Consider the following 19,234-nt stretch of genomic DNA (forward strand, 5'->3'; position numbering starts at 1 on the left):
CAGACTATAAGCCGCGCCTTTTTTCCAATTTTTCGACGCTGCGGCTTATATAACGGTGCGGCTAATCTATGGATTTTTACAGCTAACGGCCACTAGGGGACCTCCTAAATCTAAGGAATTTACAGGTTACAGTCCACCACCTTTAACTCTATGGGCTCTATGGCCGGTCCGCGCCCCCCACCTTTTAAGCGGCGGGCTCCAGCAGGAAAAGCTGGAGGCCGGAAAAGAGTGAGACAGGTAGCGCGCAAAAGTAAAAGTGGAACCGAGAGTGGTACGAGAGACAGAACGAGAGCAAGACAGACAGACATTACGAGAGCGAGACAGTTTGTCCCCGTACCACTGGTTGAAAACCACTGCTGTAGATCACTGCCGGTACGTGCGCTGGGAGCGCACCGTTTAAGTTTGAAAGTTGAAAAGTTTGTGTGTCTGAAACGCTATGTGATACAGTACAGTTTACACAGCACAGCACATGTTCTGTAGCTACTATTGCACTGAATGGTAACACTTGAATACGTTATGCAAATATGCAACTTATTTGTTAAAATGTTAATAAATGGGAGCTTCCTCAAACAGCCATCTCTTTCCCGACAATCCCCTCTGTGCACGAACCCTTACATATGGTAATTAAACATTAAAACACCTGCGGCTTATAGTCCAGTGCGGCTTATATATGTACACATCATTCAATTTAGCTGCTGCGGCTTATATTCAGGTGCGCCTTATAGTCTGAAAATTACGGTACTCAGTCAATTATATATTAAAAGCTATTCGCAGCACATCAAATCAGTCTTAACCAAATTATTTTATAATGCACCTAGCCATATTTATAAGGTTTCCCAATATACACATGCTGTTATAATTAATTAAGAAAAATAAAAATAAAGCTTATTTATTAGACGCACCAAACAAAGAGAGCAAAAACAAAGTTAACTTACCCTCATAATCTCTGCATCACTGTCAAAGTCTTCTAACCCTCCTGACCCCTCCTGGTGATCACACAACATCATCACTCATTAGGAGGAGGTTTCCTGGGCTTCTTTAAATAAGTTGTACAATCACTTTCTCATAGACTTCTATACAATTAGCCTCCTTGATATTCATTTCTGAATCAACTGCCGTTAACAACTGCAGTTCACCAGATTGTTTAAGGATTAACAGAAGGTAAAAATGTGTTTTTTAATAACCTACCAGGAACATGGAAGACTTGCTGGTTGGACCTGCAGGTCCAGGTGGGCCCGGAGGACCTGGGCGTCCCAGACCAGGATCACCCTGAAGGAGACAGCAGAGGGGTTTTTATATCCTACATTCAGTGATTCACTAGTGACAAAACAATGGCTTTCTGCAAGATACAAAACACCTTTTTTTCAGCAGCTGCAAGGTAGAGAACTGAAATATATGATTTATTCTAAATAAAATCCATTTAGCTGCTGCATTAGACTTAATGGCAGAAACAGTAATAGCTCCTTTCTGGCACTGTATCTACTGTTCATAACGCTGATACTATGGATACGTACCTCATACAGCTCAACTTCAATAAACCAAACTATCCATTTAAAACAGGAGCATTCTTTACCTTCTCTCCAATAGGACCAGAGTCGCCCTGCAGTCCTGGGAATCCTGGAACCCCAGTGGCTCCCTGGGAAAAAAAGACAGGTACAGCTGTGCTCAATGCTTCATGAGATATCCCCCCATGACAGACAGTGACATCATAATGGGGTCACAGATAGATAACTTAATCTATCTGTGACACTCATTTATTGTCGCCTTAGTCTTTAAATGTTAGTAGTAATCTTCAAATGAAAATTGGTGCATTTCTGCACCATGAGAGGTTCACCAAGAGATACCTAAATATTGAAACTATACATCGACAAATAAAGATTGTACTTACTTGGGCACCAGTTTCACCTTTGCTTCCCTGGAGAAAAGACAAAAGTATAACACCAATCAATCATTTATCTTAACAGAATTTTCTAAATAATGCTTGAATGTTCTGTAAATAGAAAGAAAATATAAGAGCAGCAGCTGAAGAGTTAATAGGAATAATTTAAAAAGAAAACATAGCCTTATACACTCTACACCTCTATACATGTAATAAACAGCAACAAATAAATGTAATATTGGAAATAAAGCATCCAAACAAACAGATGAACTCACAGCCTGTCCATCTTTCCCAGAAGCCCCTGGTTTGCCTGAGGGCCCCACTGGTCCCTGTGGCCCCCGGGGTCCCGGTTCCCCTCCCTCGCCCCCTCCTGAGGCTGTTCCTGGAGGGCCAGGGGGCCCAGATGGACCTGGCTCACCTTGCTCTCCTTTCTGCCCTGAAGACACCTGCAGGGACTGGATGATGAATAAACAGAGTCATTAAATGATTGATTAGCTCACTGGAATATAACAAGTCATCATATAGTTCACATTTTTGAATTCACAACCACACAGATACATGTATTGCATCAAATCTTCAAAATGTAATGTGCTTTACATCATAGTCATCCAATTAACTCTAAGAAAATGAACTTACAGTTTCACGTATGGAGGCTGGAGTAACTGTTGGAGATGGGTTTACTGTAAACAAAGACAAAAAGTGAGGACATACACAAATAAAATCTGCTTACTTTCGGGCATACCTAATGGTATGGTAGTATGGATACTGGAGTATATTTAGTGCAGGTCAAAGGACAGATAAGAGAAAACAGAGAACGTTTTTATGAGGCTTTAGCAACATCTTCTGGATAATTTGGGAATTACACCACCAGAGAATTTCAGCATTACTTCCATGTTGGGCTGGGTGATATGGAGATATTTAAATATAGGATTATGTTTGATCAAAACCCTTATTATTGTATAATAATCAGTAGAGAATATATAATGATTGATTAACAAGTTTAGAATAATGGCATGACATTGTAATGCAGCATTTAAAAAACAGGAAAAGACAACACTCATGCCATGTTACATTCTCCAAGATCTGAGACAATATCTAGTCTCACACCAGTATATACACTATTGTTACATTGAATAGCACTCCTTCTATATCAGTATATTATTAATTATTAATATATTAGTAATTATACTTTGTTGTAAACAACATCAAATACAAAGGTAATTGTTATACCTATTACTGTGGTCTTCTCCACTTCCTGTCCAGAAGTCTCCTCTATGTCTTCATCATCATCATCATCTACGAAGGCTCGGGACATCTCTGTGGGGGGCGCTTGGACAGGGGCGCTGTAGGAGGGGTCCAGCTCTGGGAGGGGCTGGGAAGAGAAAAGAAGAGTTCAAGTAGGGCTCTGCATGTTTTTATTTTTTATGTGGAGTGTTGCAGACACATGCTACAAGATGTACCAGGATGCAATGTCTACTCTTAAGATTCAATAGTAAAGAAGCTCATAAAAGAAACACACACCATGGTGTTCACAATCTTCTTCACTTCGTCTCTTCCCTCCAAGTCGTCATAAGCATCGTCACCGCTCCCATACCCAGAGGCCTATGGAGAAAATTAAAAAAACAACATCCTTTGTTTCCCAGTTTCTCTCATGACTTTAATTAGACTGCATACAGCTCAACTTTTAATTAAAAAAAATTGTTGATTTTTCTCATAACAATGCAAGACACTTAGAAAAAGAAAAAGCAACATTTGTTTTTTACAGTCCACACTTTTTGGGTCTTAAATTCAGCTCATCCTTCATCTGAGAAGCATTTGGAACAGCATGAATCGGATTGAAAGGTGCATTAAATACATGTTTTATTAATTTATCGATTTATTTATTTCATGCAAATGTGATGTTGTAACAGGATGATTCTGCGCCAAATTGTCGAAAGCAAAGTATTTAAAAATGTAACTCCATAGCATACAAGTGACCTTACTACACAGAAGTATATGCATACAAACTGTTGTGCATATAGTTCACCAGTAGAGGGAGGAATAGCGACATGTTGAGAATGTGTGCGTGCGTGTGTGTGCACACTCACATAGGGATCGTCCTCCTCACACTGGTCATCTGGGGCCGTGGGATCTGACTTCAGCACCAGCTGCTGGATGGAGCCCTGCAGTAAATGTCATTACATTTAATTAAATCTTAATAACATTTCACACAAAGCAGCATGCCTCTGTCTGTCGGCGTTTCAGTTGATCTATCCCTCTTCCTCGTTATCCCACACATTATCAGAGTGTAACACACACCAACATCTGGAAATTAAACAGATCTCAAAACACATTTACTTCGTTGTAGTGGACACATTTGATCATGGCTTTTAACAACAGCTTTTTTTGTTTAAGAAGTCAAACAAAAGGCTTGAAATGTAACAGCTATAGGTCATTAAAATATATTTGATTATATTTCTATCAAATGTACCAGCGGAACCATGGAAAGTCTGCCAGCTCGATTCTGGCTGTCACTATTCTGACTAGTTATTACAAAGACTTTGAATCCCATTAACCTGCACGCGTGGGTGTATTTGTTGTAAGGCAATGAACAAAGGGACCACATTAAGGAAAGTAGGAACGCTTGCTTTTCCATTATTTAGTGTGCAAATGGTTCTTTAGGTGTGAGAGGCGCTTTATTAGATCAGTAAAAACTTGCTAAAGGCAATTTCAGTCAAGTTTATTGATACTGAATTGGAGCCAGAGGACAAACGCCTGTTTCTCATGGAGTGAGGCACGGCCCGATGAAATGTAATGCTGGTGAAGTAGTGAGAAAGAGAGAGGAAGAGAAAGAAAGCAACTCAATTAGAAACATCTGTTTGTGCAGTAAACAACACATCTGCATTAAACAAAGCAGGTGCCATGCAAGTGGGTGTGAATTTAACGTCAGTTTTTGGTACTGATCTGAAAGGCAACTAAGTGAAATAAATCCAAACACTTGAAGGCAGGCTGTGTGATGGATGCATTTCAAGTTGCATGCTGGAAGACTTGCACAAATAAGAGTACTGTATAAAACAGAACACTGCTTCCACACATGCTCCTCTACTGTAAGTGTCTACATGTTCAAAAAACAGACACACAAACATGAATGCAGTCAGATCTATGGTTCCTTTTTCTGTGCATTGTCAACGTGTTAGGTTGTACAGTACACTCGGTAGCTCAGGGGAGACTTAGAAAAGTATTTGCACACACACTTTTTCTATTTCACACAACATGTAAAGATGGTTCCAGCAACACACAAACCCTTTCCAACACCCAGCAGTGAAACTAAGGAAAGGTGTGAGTGTGTTTCTGCAGAGAGCTACTGTTGTTGCTTTCCAAGAAGCTGCCAGGTCAAACACTGAACAGCTGGAAGCAGAGAGTCACTACGGACTTCTTTGTCTGAGAGGGGAGGACTGTGTGAATAGAGAAGGAGGGAGTAGTGAAAGAGATGGAGCTTATTGAGAGGAGATAGAACAGCTGCAGGTCAACTTGATCAAAGCATTATCTCGTAAGGGGTTGCTGTAGGTCCAAATGTTCAGATTAAATACAAATGATAAGGGTCTATTTGAACTCAAACCATGATTTTTTAAATTAACCTAACCAAGTGGTTTTGTTGCTGATTCTAAATAGATTTCTGGGAGAAAGCCTTGAAAGCTCTCCCATGTGGCAGAAAGTGGATACAACTGTAATGCTTTCTTCTCAAAATCGATACAAATCAATTTCACATCTCTATGCTAAATGTGAAGCTAGACTTTGATGCTAGCGCCGGTTTGATAATAAAGTTTTTCTGCATAATAAAAGAACCTTTTCATGCTTTCCCTTGTACGTGCACCTGGGAGGTTTATCTTAGCTGGGCATAAAGAAAGGAAAAGACTAGCCTGGCTCTTTCCAAATGAAAAAGAACCTGCCTGCTGTCGCGCAGTAGGCTTTATATTGGATGTATTTTAGTAAAGATGCAACTGAAAAAGATTTCCTTCCCTCAAGGCTTGTCAAAATGTCAAAGGCTCAATGGATGAAATAACAAGTTAATTAGAACTATACTAAATTGAATCACAACACTAGGGAGTAATAACTTCCTGTTGTCCTTATTATCAGTGCAGTGTTCCCGTCAACACACAAAGACACAATATCAAGTCTATAAAGTCTAGTGGTCACTTTCCCTCTTTAGGTCAAGACTGAATGTGAACAGAATATTGGACTCCCCTGTGAGACCCCATCAAATCAGAATACATATCATTTCTCCTTTCCTGGCTCTTTGGATTTCTTTAAAACTCTCCTCGGATTTCTCTAATAAATTCTTAATGAGTGGAAAAAAGCAATAAGAACTTCTTTCCTCTGTCCTGGAAACAAAAGACCAAGAAGACGAGGACAAATTTCCCAGGGCAGCATAAAAAGTGATTTATTCAAAAAAAAGATTTTTGGCAAGATGTGTTTAAAACTTTTTATGGAAACATTTCAGATTTTTACATCTTGATAATATTGAAAACTCTGAAAGCTTTTTTAATGGCTCAGATAAATATAATTTCTCCTTGTGTATCCTTAGCATAGAGCTTTTCCCTTACCACTAAACTATGTTCTCCTCATCATCCCCCCTGTTACACTGGGACAAACACAGCTCTGTGATTGGAAGGAAAGTGCTGCAGCATTTAGAGGTTTATTTTTTTTTTACAAGAGCACGGAGAGCAGAACACAGTATAGCATAATTACTACCTCTTCTTCTCAATCTGCATGCTCAACAATTCTCTTTCACACATGCCCATAATGACCACACAGGGGTATTTTTTAAGAAATACATAGGATTGGGACCCCCACCCTTTGCATCCTCGGTAGTGTTTGATTATTTTTAATTAAGCATGTGGCATAGGCACTGACACTTTGTAAGTTATTCAAGATGACAGACTCAGATGAGAGATCGGCGATGTTCCAGAAATGCAAATCACATCCAGCTTGCATTTATGAGCTCTCATATGCTGCCATTCATTCCTCTGTTCCCGTGGTGGTCGTCAAGCGGCCAGGAAAGCCTATTGTGTTCATGTCTCAACTGTAAAATAGGCGACCGCCCAAACGCCACGTTTAGTTTCAGACCACTGGCAATGGATCCGACAATCAATCACAATCACCACTCACTGACATCGAGAGCAGGGAAATGTGTGTCAGATTCAGAGACACACAACAGATCATCCGGACTCACCACAAACTTCTGCAGACCCGTCCCCCCAGCGTTCCCGATGAACATCCCCGAGCTGGGCTCAAAGGTGAGAGGCCGGGGGCTCCTGCTGAAGGCCACTCGATGATACTCCTCACAGTCCATGTAGAGACGCACCTGAGTCACAAGAGCACACGCACAAAGTCAGTGAACCAGTCAAAAGCGCTCACTTTTGGTACCTGTTTTTGCCTTAAGACTATGACTATTAAATCTTTAAACAAAGAGTGGTGGTTAAAAGTTCAAAATGGGGTTGTTTATGTTAAGGCTGCAAGCAGTGTAACCCAGCCGATTGCACGCATTATCTCTACTGTTGTTAGTGCAGGAATCAGCAGATCTTACTGATGTCAAAATGCCCCCACATTGCATCTTTACCCATGAAGTAGACCACGCACTGACCTCTGCCCCCTGTACGGTGAGGGAAAACCTCGCCCATCGTCCCGTCATGTCTCCCATTTTGAAGGAAGCCGCTTCCTTTGTCCCCCTTGTTCCGGGGTCCGTGTAGTACAGTACGACTCTCTGGGACCCATCCTCCACCTCCGACAACGCGATACCCAAGTGTACAATCTATAAAAAAAAAAAATCAAGAGATGTGGAAAAAGTGAGTTGCTCTTTATTTACATGTAGGAGAAAAGTAGACTTAGGAGAGTGTCCGAATGATGTACTTTTTGGTAGGCGTCTGTGATGGCGAACAGCATCCCCCCTTGCCGTGTGGTGGGTTTAGCGGTGACTGTGAAGGCGAAGTCGTAGTAGAAGGGGTCGGGGATGAAGGACTTGGTGAGGCGGCCCACGTTGGCGTCGGGGCCGAAGCTGTAGGCGGGGTAACCCTCAAAGCCCGTGACGAAGGAGACAGAGGGAGGCAGGGGGACGCCGATCAACTCCGTCAGGTCCAACGCTCCCGGAGAACCACGATCTGAAGGAAACAGACGTTACAATCATTAGGGGGACGGAGACAGTTGCCAAAACCTAATTTGATCCAAAGCAAATCTTTGGGCCGCTCTAGTTGGTATCTGTGGTTAGACAATACAAAATGAAGTGTGTGATGTGTTTAATGGATACTCGAAGGTGACAGGTATACTCTCCTATAGAGAGCCCATGGTCGACCTACAGATAATCTTCCTCCCTGCGCCCCCCCGCTGGGTTAATCCAGCTCTGGGTCAGAGGACTGGTCTGTTATCATAGAAATTAAAGCATTCCTCAGCAGACAGTGTGGGAGGTGAATCATCTTTTCATTTCCTACTAGACTTAAAGGAAAAGTTATTACACTTAACATGTTATATATGTGTTTTGTGATCTTTAACAATTATATTATTATCTCTGCTATTCATTCTCAAACATTCTTGTTTAGAAGTCCCCAGCTTCTAGTGTATTTGACATATCTTCAAAACAAAGACATTTGTATAGTTTTACTAATGAATCTCTTTCCGTACATTGGGATCTCTATAAAGCTGGACATTTATGTTTACAATCCTTTTATAAAATGGCATTCTGGTATGCCTCAGTTTCTGTTCACAATAACAGCCGTTCCTTGAAACCCTCTTGAGTTCTAGGATATCCTTGCTTTAGTCTTTATGACAACTCATCAGATACACCCCATAAAGCTTGCCAAGAGGGTGAGAAGGGGCTTCCATCTGTCTGAAGCTTCCATCCATGTCATCTCAACAATACTGTAAGCACGGCTCAGTGCACACACACCTTCTCCCCGTCTGTCTGTCATGCATGCACACAAGGTTACACACACATGCACATACACAGCCTGCCAGACAGCATGCGTTCCAAGCTTCTCTCAGACAGACACTGGATGCCAACCTACATCTAATTCTCCTCTTGCCCTTTTGTCTGGCACACGCCAGGAAAGCACACACACATGCACTCTTGCACACACACAGTTCCATATACACCTGGTTCTCTTTAGCAGGAAGACCCCAGGAACAATTGTGTGTTCTTTCAGAGCGAGTGGGCAGCAGGGTGCAGAGGCTGGGCATCTGGAAGGCATTAGGTTAGACTAATACACACGTGCTGCGCAGTGGCAGCTCCTGTAAATTAGGCTAACAGTGCAGTCTGTGTGTGTGTGTGTGTGTGTGTGTGTGTGTTTGTGTGTGTGTGTGTGTCTGTGTGTGTGTGTCTGTGTGTGTGTGTGTGTGTGTGTGTGTGTGTGTGTGTGTGTGTGTGTGTGTGTGTGTGTGTGTGTGTGTGTGTGTGTGTGTGTGTGTGTGTGTGTGTGTGTGTGTGTGTGGTCAGTCAGGCTCCCGAGCGGAAGAGAGGCACACTCTTTTCCCTGTGCATTAATTGGATTGAAACCCCTACAGAATGTGGCAATTAAATAAAACAAAGAAGTGCAACCTATACTTCCCTGCTGTGTAAACACCACTGAAGCTGAACTCACAAAATTGTCAGTACTGATATGCTTCGAAAACATTGCTCATATTTGTTTTTGGCATATTTTTTCCAGCTAATTGCAGAGAAAGATCCAGTCTCTCCTGTGTTGGAATCAACATATTGTTACAGCTTCTCTAATAAAGTACTTTCACTTCACAAACGGTTGTTTGAAATCAATGATACATATGAACTGAATTATTATTAACATATAGGAGGCCATTATGTGGCTAGACAAACCCTCACAATTGCAAAACATAAAATAAAACTAGGCTCAATCTGCAACCCTGTTAACAGTCAGGTGGTGTGCCCAAATGCACCATAAGCAGCGGACGGTCTTTAGCAAAAATGTGGAACTGATTTCTTCATGTTTTCCAGGTTCAGTGTGGCCTGATTTACAAATAAGTAAAGCAAAAATCGGGAAGTGATTGTGATTAAAAAGACATACTATAAAAGTCATAAATACTGGAGGTAAAAAAAACAACTCCAAGGAAGTTCCGCAGGTTTCAGCAAAAGCATTGAGTTTGTATTGCTCTCTTAAGAGGAATGTAATAGACCACCAGGCACTGATTTAATCAAGAGGATACAGTGACATCTCAGCTAAAGAAAGCAGTAAGAAATATTTTCCAAATACTCTTTGACCCATTTCTGAATCCAGAGAATATCTGAATCAGACATTGATGGTTCCCTGTCTGCCTGTCCTCTAGACGCTATACTTTCTGTGTTGTCAGAGGGAAAGCCCTGCCAAACATTCCCACAGCTCAGCCTGTCACTTCCCTCCGCCTGTGCCCGAAAGTGACTTCATTGCAGATGTTCCTCCTCTGGGTCAGAGAATAACAGCTGGACACATCGCCATGGCAACTAAGATACACTCTCAAGTTCTCAAGTTAGCAGGGAACCTCGAGAGCTTCGCAAAATCAGTGCTCGTCTTCGCGTCATGACAACGACACAACAATCATCTGATCGTGTTGTGGAAATGTGGCTGGATCGATGATTGATGAAAAAATGAAAGCAGTGAAAGTCTAAAACAAAGAAGACATTTCACTCGATGGCTGCTGCGAAACATGCGGCGTCATGCATCTGGGAGGAAAAAAGCTAATCCTGTTCAAAGAAATGTGGCCGAATGCATTGTCGCATGTTAAGAATACTGTGAATGATGAATGCAGAGCAGTGGAAATGTAAAACATCCCAGTGTGAGAGCTGTGAGAAACTTGTGAGTAATTTGTGTGAGGGTGTGACTGCTCAGTGAAATCAGGCTTGGCTGAGTCTGAGGGCCACCTGCACTGGAGCAGGGAGAGAGATAGGAGAGCAGAGGAATAGAGTGAAACAGTCCTGAAGCTCACACGGTAATAACTTCAAGGTGTATGAAGGATGTGAAGACGATGCCAAGTGATCAAGTCTATGAGTCACTGAGGAATAACTCTAGGCTTTAGTGAAGGAGGAACTCCCTTTTCCTGGGAAGAGCGCGATGCGTTGGCCATTAAGAAACATGGAGATTAGTTCAACTCAGTGACAACGGGTTTCATCTCATATGTGACTTCAAGGGAGAATATTTTGAATTTCTGTTTATTTTATGTATTGGGATATTTCAGAGAATAATTGACCAATGCAAAGTAAGATGCTAGTTTCCGATGATGAAAGACAACTGACTTCTTTCAATGTCAAACAAAAGAAAGTTACAAAAACTCATGAAGACATTTTTATGAGGAAATAATAAATAAAAAAAAGTCTGGTTTGAAGCTAAAATGTTAATTACTACACTAATGATGGATGACTGTGTTTTCCTGTTTCTACAAACTGCAGCATTCCACCATAAGAACATTTGACTAATAGCTTAATTGTGTGTGTGTGTGTGTGTGTGTGTGTGTGTGTGTGTGTGTGTGTGTGTGTGTGTGTGTGTGTGTGTGTGTGTGTGTGTGTGTGTGTGTGTGTGTCTGTTTCCTCTCTGAATGAACATCACACACTGCAGAGCTGTTTCTTTAATGGCTCAGTGTGTTTGGGGAGCCTCTGACTGAATGTCCCTGTGTGACACATTGTTATGGCAAAATGCAGACTGCCTGTTTGACATAGCCCAAAGTGCAGTTCCATGCTCAGCAGCACTTCAAAGTAAATCAGATTTCCATTTACGGCCTCTCACTTTGTTAACAAAAATGACTGAAGGCACAACATCTGTATGTATGGATGGAACTCTAATGAACCCCAAGCTGGTACCTTTACTTAGTGAATATCTGCATCACTCTTTCTCTAAATATGTGGATATGATATTGTGGGTGGTAAACACAAAGCTAAATGATACACAGCACATTCATTCAATCTTTAACTGGAACTGAAATTGGATGATTTAAAAAAAAAAAAATCTAACTGCCACAAGAACAAATGTAGTACTACTGGAGTGAAAACTGATGAAACCAACACCACAGCACTCCGATAGGGAAAATGCTTTGTTTGTGCAACACTCTTTGTGCACCACTATCATATTCTTACTTGGGGAGGTAAATGGAGCCCACACACGTGAATAATACACGCACACCTTGCTCAACAGATGGACAGCGTCCTCTCGTACACCCACTGCAGAATGTGCACTTTTGCTGAAACTGCATTTGCAATGGAACAGCTGATTTTAAGCTCAGCTTGACTGATATAATCTGCAGGAGTTTTCCAAATCTACGACACATTACAGGGAGCATGGGGGTGCAGCTTTGGCTATGCTGTATTCCATATAACAGTTACAGTTTTGGGCTATAGGGTGCTTTTTACTTGGACATGCAAAGATTCAGTATTAAGGCCTAATCAGAAAAAAGGTCATAATAATGCTGTGAAGAAGGACACTGTCAGTGAGGCCTGGAGTTCGTAATGAACTGTTAAACCTAAAGAGAGGCTGAGTAAAGGGAAGCGTATCAAACATCAATCATCCATAACGACACATTACAGCATGTGCCGTACAGAAAACTCTGTTTCAGCCAACAATGCAGAACCAACAGCTCATAAACTTTATCCAGGTTTAAGAGCTGCAAACCCTCAGGGTTACACTCTGCGGCTGTGGTCACGCCACATCTCTCTCTCTCTCACACACACACACACACACACACACACACACACACACACACACACACACACACACACACACACACACACACACACACACACACACACACACACACACACACACACACACACACACACACACACACACACACACACACACACACACACACACACACACACACACACACCGTCATCATGTTAACCCTTCGAAATGCCATGTTATCCTGTTTTAACATCTGTGAATAAGAGATTGTTTTAATGAACTATGGAGAGAATATTAAAACAAGATGGCAATATAATGGAAACAATGAATTTCTTGCATAAAACGGTTACTTCTTGCCAGCCCCTTTCACACATGCACTGCAATCTTGAAACCATTTAGACATTATCAGAAGGCGCTTAATGGGAGAATACAAAAAGAGCATTTGAAGTATGTGTTTCAGTCCTGTTGAATGATACATGTGTGAAAGGAAAACTCCTGACATTGCGTGGACCCGATTCTACTACAATTATCTGGAGTTTGTTTGAGAAAATGGAGTGACCCTGAATGCCACAGGGGGAAAGCTGCAACATTAAACATACTTTACCCTGAGTGGTCGTTTTCAAAAAGTCTGTGAAATGTACGATTGAGCCCACGTCAATCTCCTGTTGCGTGCTCTATATGTATGGCTTTTATAATATACATGTCCGACTGTCCCTGAATGCAACAGCAAGGAAAGCTGCAGCTAACATTTGCATGACAGGAAACAAAACTTGGCAAAAACAACAAGCCTACAAATAATTACATTTGATTAAAACAAACTGCTGCTTTGATATCGCTGAATCATAGACATATGTCATTTGGGAAATGAGTATTGCAATAGTTAAGCATGATTGTTTTTGCTTTAAAAGGTTTAAACATAAAATGCCACGCCTGTAGTTTGGTAAGATTGAATGCAACACACCAGTCACTTCACACCTGTGGGGTTTTAAAGAGGCTTACAGCAGACAACCAGATGTTCCTGTCAGATCAGTGTTAGAGTACATTTAAATAAATAACCCCTTTGGATAAATAATCACTTAAAAAAGGAATTTCCTTTCTATTCTGCCCTGTTTTGCAAATAGGGATGAACTCTTTCAAAATGTTTCCTCAAGTAGACAAAACAAGCGTCCTCACATCCTTTCCTTCAGAGGCTCCTGGTGTTTGATTGACAGCACTGAGGTGATGTCAGCCATGTGTTGCAGTGAAACGCAGGAAGCTGGAGGTAAATGATTGAGACCACACAGTGTGTGTGTTTAACTCGAGAGCGTACACAAGTGAGTGTGTGTGTGTGTGTGTGTGTGTGTGTGTGTGTGTGTGTGTGTGTGTGTGTGTGTGTGTGTGTGTGTGTGACACCAGGTGAGGTTAGAGGCCTCCCGTTAACACAAAGCTGCTCTGTTAGTGTCGAGCTAAAGAGCAAAGAGCGTGCAGTCATTAAGAAGAGCGGAGAAGTGTTAGCGCTCTCAATGTGAGCAGAGACTCAGACATGTGTGTTCAGTGGGATGTCAGAAACAAAAGGCTTTCTTCCATTATGTCTACTGGTAGAGATGTATCTCGACTGTGTTAGCGTAGCACCGTTGCAGTAATGTGTTTATTGACTTTAGGACACTTTGTTAGGAAAGCAAAATATTATTATTAAGATAATGTAATACATTGTAAGTATGTTTTTAGCCATGAAAAGAAATCTCCTGTATATCCTAAGAGGGCAAGATTATACTGCTAATGCTAGCGATTTACATTTCCACCCTTGAAATGTATATTTATATAATCTTTGTGAACACCATGAATTTGTAAATCAGTTAGTGTGGCAGAGTATATTTTCATTATGCATTAAAAAAAGCAGAAAGGGAAGTAAACCACATTTTCTCCCATGAATAATATACGTGTCCCAATGTCTTTATTTATAGTCTTATAAATGGGGAAAAAAAGGTGTGTGTGTGTGTGTGTGTGTGTGTGTGTGTGTGTGTGTGTGTGTGTGTGTGTGTGTGTGTGTGTGTGTGTGTGTGTGTTAACTGTATTATGGGACTTATTAGAAGGAGAAAAAAAGAAAGAATCATATATCTTAGGAAAGAGGTAGCACCTGCATATGTGCCTCCTGTATGTTAGGAATGTGATGCTCATAAAGAGGCCTGTGTTCCTACCACAGAAAGAAACTATTGCATAAATAGTGTGTTCAAGTCAGTAAGCTACCAGATTTGTTCAATTTGATGCAGCTTTTAAGATCCAAAACAGACAGTTTGTGGCTGATATTGCACCCTTTTATTGCTTTTTAATGGCAACAACAGATTCCATGATGTTGCAAGCACCTTACTGAAGCAACTGAAGCATATCAGCAACACATGGGCCCAATACTGTGAAGATGCAATAAGGATGATTTGTATGGGAACATCTATCCTCGGGTTTTAAAGGGGCGGCTTCACAATGCAAAAAGGAAGAGTGTTGTGATGAAGAGGAATGAGAAAGTCAGCATTTCTCTTTTAATGCAAGACATACAATAACACAATACGGTCTCATTCATAGAATTAGAAACCTTAACCAAGAGAACCGAGGGATACAAGTAAATACAAAATACCTCAAATGTGCCCTCATCACAGCCAACACATATACCAATGAATTATGTATTCTACAATAACACTAACCTATAAAGCATAGCAAGTTTCAACAAGTGGGGTATTTTCTATTTCTGAAGTCAACAACATGGTTCTCCTTTAATATTCACTTAAGGATTGATTTTAATTTTCATCTGTGAGCAGGACATGTTTTTTTAATTAGTTTTTGCTGTTTTTTCCTTTTGAGTCTCTCCTTTTGAGTTAGTGAGGAGGAAGGGAGGGTTAGATTTGCAGGAGAAAAGGCCAGATGCATTACTTCCAGACAGTGTTGTTAATCGTTTTATGTGTCAAGGTTTTGAGGCGTGTCTGTGTGGCCTGAATCAGCAGTTAGGGCAGCAACATATCACTATAAATACAGCCTAGAAATACACATGTAGTATTTGGGAAGCACCGTTACAAAGGAGCCCTTCATATGCTCAGAAATGCAAATAGATATGTGGAGCTAACATGAGTGGGGGGTTTCCAAAGAGGGAAGTAACCTGGAGCAGATTTTGTATGTACAGCACATAGACTGTATATATGGTATGGTAGCAGAAGCATAAAAGAGGCTTGTTCCGAGAAAAAAGTTCACTTAATGCAGCGTTTCTCAAAGTGTGGGGCGCGCCCCACTGGTGGGGCGCAGAGATGTGATAGGTGGGTCGTGAAATACAAAATAAAAAAATACTTTTTTTAACATTTTTATTTTTTTTCACACTGGTGGAATATCAAAACAACGGCCCGCCTGGGGTGCAAAAAACATAAATGAAAGCGACCCTCTACCACACAAAACAACACCTGTAAATAACCCAATTTGTGTTCTTTGAAATTGAAAAGGATATTGCATTGTGTTTGTTACTTTCGTTGCAGTGTATGTCTTAAGTGTAATTTGGCATGCTTTTATTTTGAAGGTGAGTTTACGCTGTTGACAGTTGTTGTTGCTATGGAAACAAGAAATGTTTCACAGCGGGCGGAACTTGTCATAAAGTCCGCAATAATAAATCCCACCCATTTAGAGAGAAGATATGATTGGTCAATTGTACTGTCATTTGACATTACTCTCTCGTTCAGTTACTATAGCTGGGCCCTCTGTGAAGTTATAGCTGGACGTCCAACAGCTCCTGTCTTCACCTCGCAGAGACGAGCTTCTTTCATTTAACCCATCACATTCAAACAGAAACTGAATAGGCAGATTCAAAGGATTTATTTCTTTGGAAATGTTATTTTAAATACAATTTAATCAAGTTATTTTTGGTAAAACTAATGACAAATATTACTAAAAACATATTTAAAAAATATATATAAAGAAAAATATAATTTGTTTTAATGTTTTTAAATATTATTTTGTAGAATATCTTAGGCCCTCAGAGAGAGGCTCGCCACTGGTAAAAAATCTGTCATACACACATGTGAAACGCTCTCACAGACACACACAACAGCGTTGCAGTCGGGAAGAAAAACAATGTGGAGCGAGAGAAAGAGAGAGAGAGAGCGAGAGAGCGAGAGCAAGAGAAAGAGCAAACCTTTATCTATTTAATAAAGTTGTAAAAAATAAAGTAAGAAATCATTCCAATGTGTACTATAGGACGGTAAAAAGTTGAAAAGGGGAGGGATTAGTATGCATAAATAAAAAGAAAGAATGCTAACTAGGTAACATAAGATAAGAATAAACAAGTTTAAATGATTTGTTGTGATCATATTCTAAAGATGTTTGGATTATTGAAAAGTATACAGCTCCCTTTCATCTGAGTGTTGAGAGCTGTATCCATAAATTCATGTTGTGCTCAAAGTAGGGCTGCTCGATTATGGCAAAAATCATAATCTCGATTATTTGGGTCAATAATTGATATCACGATTATTAAAAACGATTAACCATTTACTTTGAAAACATAATAAACAAATAATAATTTGAAAGGTATGTTTTTAACAGTTGATTACCCTGAACTTTAAGTATAATTCAACTGAAAAACCTATTTAAAAAAAATAAAAATCGTTTTATTTCGATTATGTTGTTTTCATAACCATTGCTAGCCAAAATCGTAATTGCGATTAAAATACAATTAATTGAGCAGCCCTAGCTCAAAGTGCACCAGATTGATGCATTTAACTTCAACATTTAAAAAAAATCTTCCTGGGGGTGCATGCCCCCGGACCCCCCTAGAGGATGTGACGTCCACCACCAAATAAAGCAGGTTAAAATAATTAAATTGCATACATTTTATTTTAGTAAACACTGAAAACGGGTCTCACAGACCCAAACAGCACACAAAGGTTAAAGGTAGCATATAATAATGTTAAAATGTGCTAAATATATACACTGCAAAAAAAACAAAAAAGAGGAGTAAAAGTAGCTCACGACTTGCTTTATTTTTTGAAAGTAGCTCTCATCCTAAAAAAGGATGAGATCAGAATTTGTATAAAAAAGTACAATGCTGAATACACGTGGTCTTTTGGAGTGCAAACAGGTGGTTTCAGCATAGAATAGAAGGACATGTTTCTCAATAAAGCCAACATGAGTTCAGGCGCTAAGAGCCTTGCAGCAGAATGTCAACACCAAACATCTGATTATCCCATTAAATGGAAACAGCTTTTACAGCAAATTCAATTTCAAAATGCTTATGAAATGAACCAGATGGTTTACGGGAGTATGAATGAGCAGTTTCAAACTTCGCCATCCTCACAGCTGGGACACAGCCAGGCATATATTCCACAGGTCATTTAATTCATATTTGGTTGAATTTCTCTCCACCCCTCTGTTCCCTTTCTAAGCTATCAACAGATTGTGTTTGACCTTGCTTATGGCAGTTATACAAACATGCAGGACTCATTTAAGGAGCCAATCAGTCTCCAGCAAAATGGCCGTGGGGGAGTTTTTGGGGTATTTCCTGCAAATAGGTTATGAGATCACCACATTTGGGAACTTTGAAAATGGTCGTTTAAAATTAGGTTTTGCAAGAGCGAGTTTCCGTTGTTGCAGGACGCATTAATCAGAGGATGCTGAGTAGGTGTGCTTCACATTCATTCTTGTTGGTTGGTTATATAAACAAAGTAGTCCAGAATGCTGCTGCTGAACCACAGAAATGTGAAAGTGTTACTGTCCGGAGGGAGATAATGTTGTCTGTGTTACCAACAACATCACCACCGATCAAATCTAAATTCTATCTGCAGGATTTCATAACCAATTAGTTTCCCCTGACGCATTATGCTGCTGGCTCAGTAATGCCGCTCTACAAAGCGCCAACACTGACTCAACTAAACTCTGCTCATGTCCCCGGTTAACCCCAGAGAAGAGGACTCAGCATTGGGCTAGGGGTCTGATTATTCAGTCATTAGTTATATGGGAAGAAAAAATAGCAAGCAAAGACAAAACCCAATTACCTCCTAGGGCAAAGGGAAACGAGTCCGAAACTTTTATTACTTTTGGGGAAATTCCACAGTAGCCAAACCAGTATAAATAATACAAGGAGAGCTGTGGTCACAGACTAAGTAATGCAAATCTCTATGGTTACGTTGCGAGACTAAAACAATGCTTTGCTGACAGTTTCCAAACATGTTTTATTGCAATTGTCCAATTACAAAGCTTTGTTTTTTCTTGCCCATACACTTGTTACAGCCAGAATATTTCCCTTGCAGTTTGTGAGATTCTGCTTTGAGATGAAGTGGGAGCAACACAGACACACCTCTTTGTGAACAAGTGTCTTATATCCAGCTCCAATCTGCCAATTTCTGCTCCAAGAAATGACTCGCTGTACCCGCCGCAGCAACATGAGGTAGTGTGTGCCGTCTCATCTTATTGGTGCCAGCTGGAGAATTGAAACCACAAAAAGACAACTCCCAGATGTGAGGAGATGAGATGCATCATGCGCAGATTATGGGTCTTTTCATCGATTTAGCTTGTGATATTCACAGACAGAATGTTAGGCGCAGTTGAGAACCGTCCAGTCCGCAGTGTTCTGTCCACTCAAATGACTTATTGGACCTCCAACATTGAGTCAATTGCAGGTTGGGATGACGTTGGGGCCAAAAGAGGTAGTTTAAGATATTTTCCAGTAACTACAACAGTTGTATGCACCTGCTTCACTGTTGTCATGGTGACGACGAAGCTG

At 40.6% G+C, this 19,234-nt stretch overlaps 1 protein-coding gene across 1 annotated transcript in view; it reads right to left on the bottom strand.

Moving 5' to 3' along the window:
- Positions 1-19,234, bottom strand: part of LOC307026458 (uncharacterized protein) — a 50,489-nt gene that overhangs the window by 9,724 nt on the left and 21,531 nt on the right. The window contains 12 exon segments of the mRNA XM_079661847.1: positions 936-986; positions 1,189-1,269; positions 1,574-1,636; positions 1,889-1,915; positions 2,155-2,334; positions 2,516-2,559; positions 3,110-3,251; positions 3,401-3,481; positions 3,967-4,041; positions 7,092-7,223; positions 7,503-7,670; positions 7,769-8,016. Of these exon segments, the coding sequence (XP_079517973.1) occupies positions 936-986; positions 1,189-1,269; positions 1,574-1,636; positions 1,889-1,915; positions 2,155-2,334; positions 2,516-2,559; positions 3,110-3,251; positions 3,401-3,481; positions 3,967-4,041; positions 7,092-7,223; positions 7,503-7,670; positions 7,769-8,016 (1,292 nt within the window).

The sequence above is a fragment of the Notothenia rossii genome (assembly GCF_949606895.1).
Source record: "Notothenia rossii genome assembly, chromosome: 12".
Classification (NCBI taxonomy): domain Eukaryota; kingdom Metazoa; phylum Chordata; class Actinopteri; order Perciformes; family Nototheniidae; genus Notothenia; species Notothenia rossii.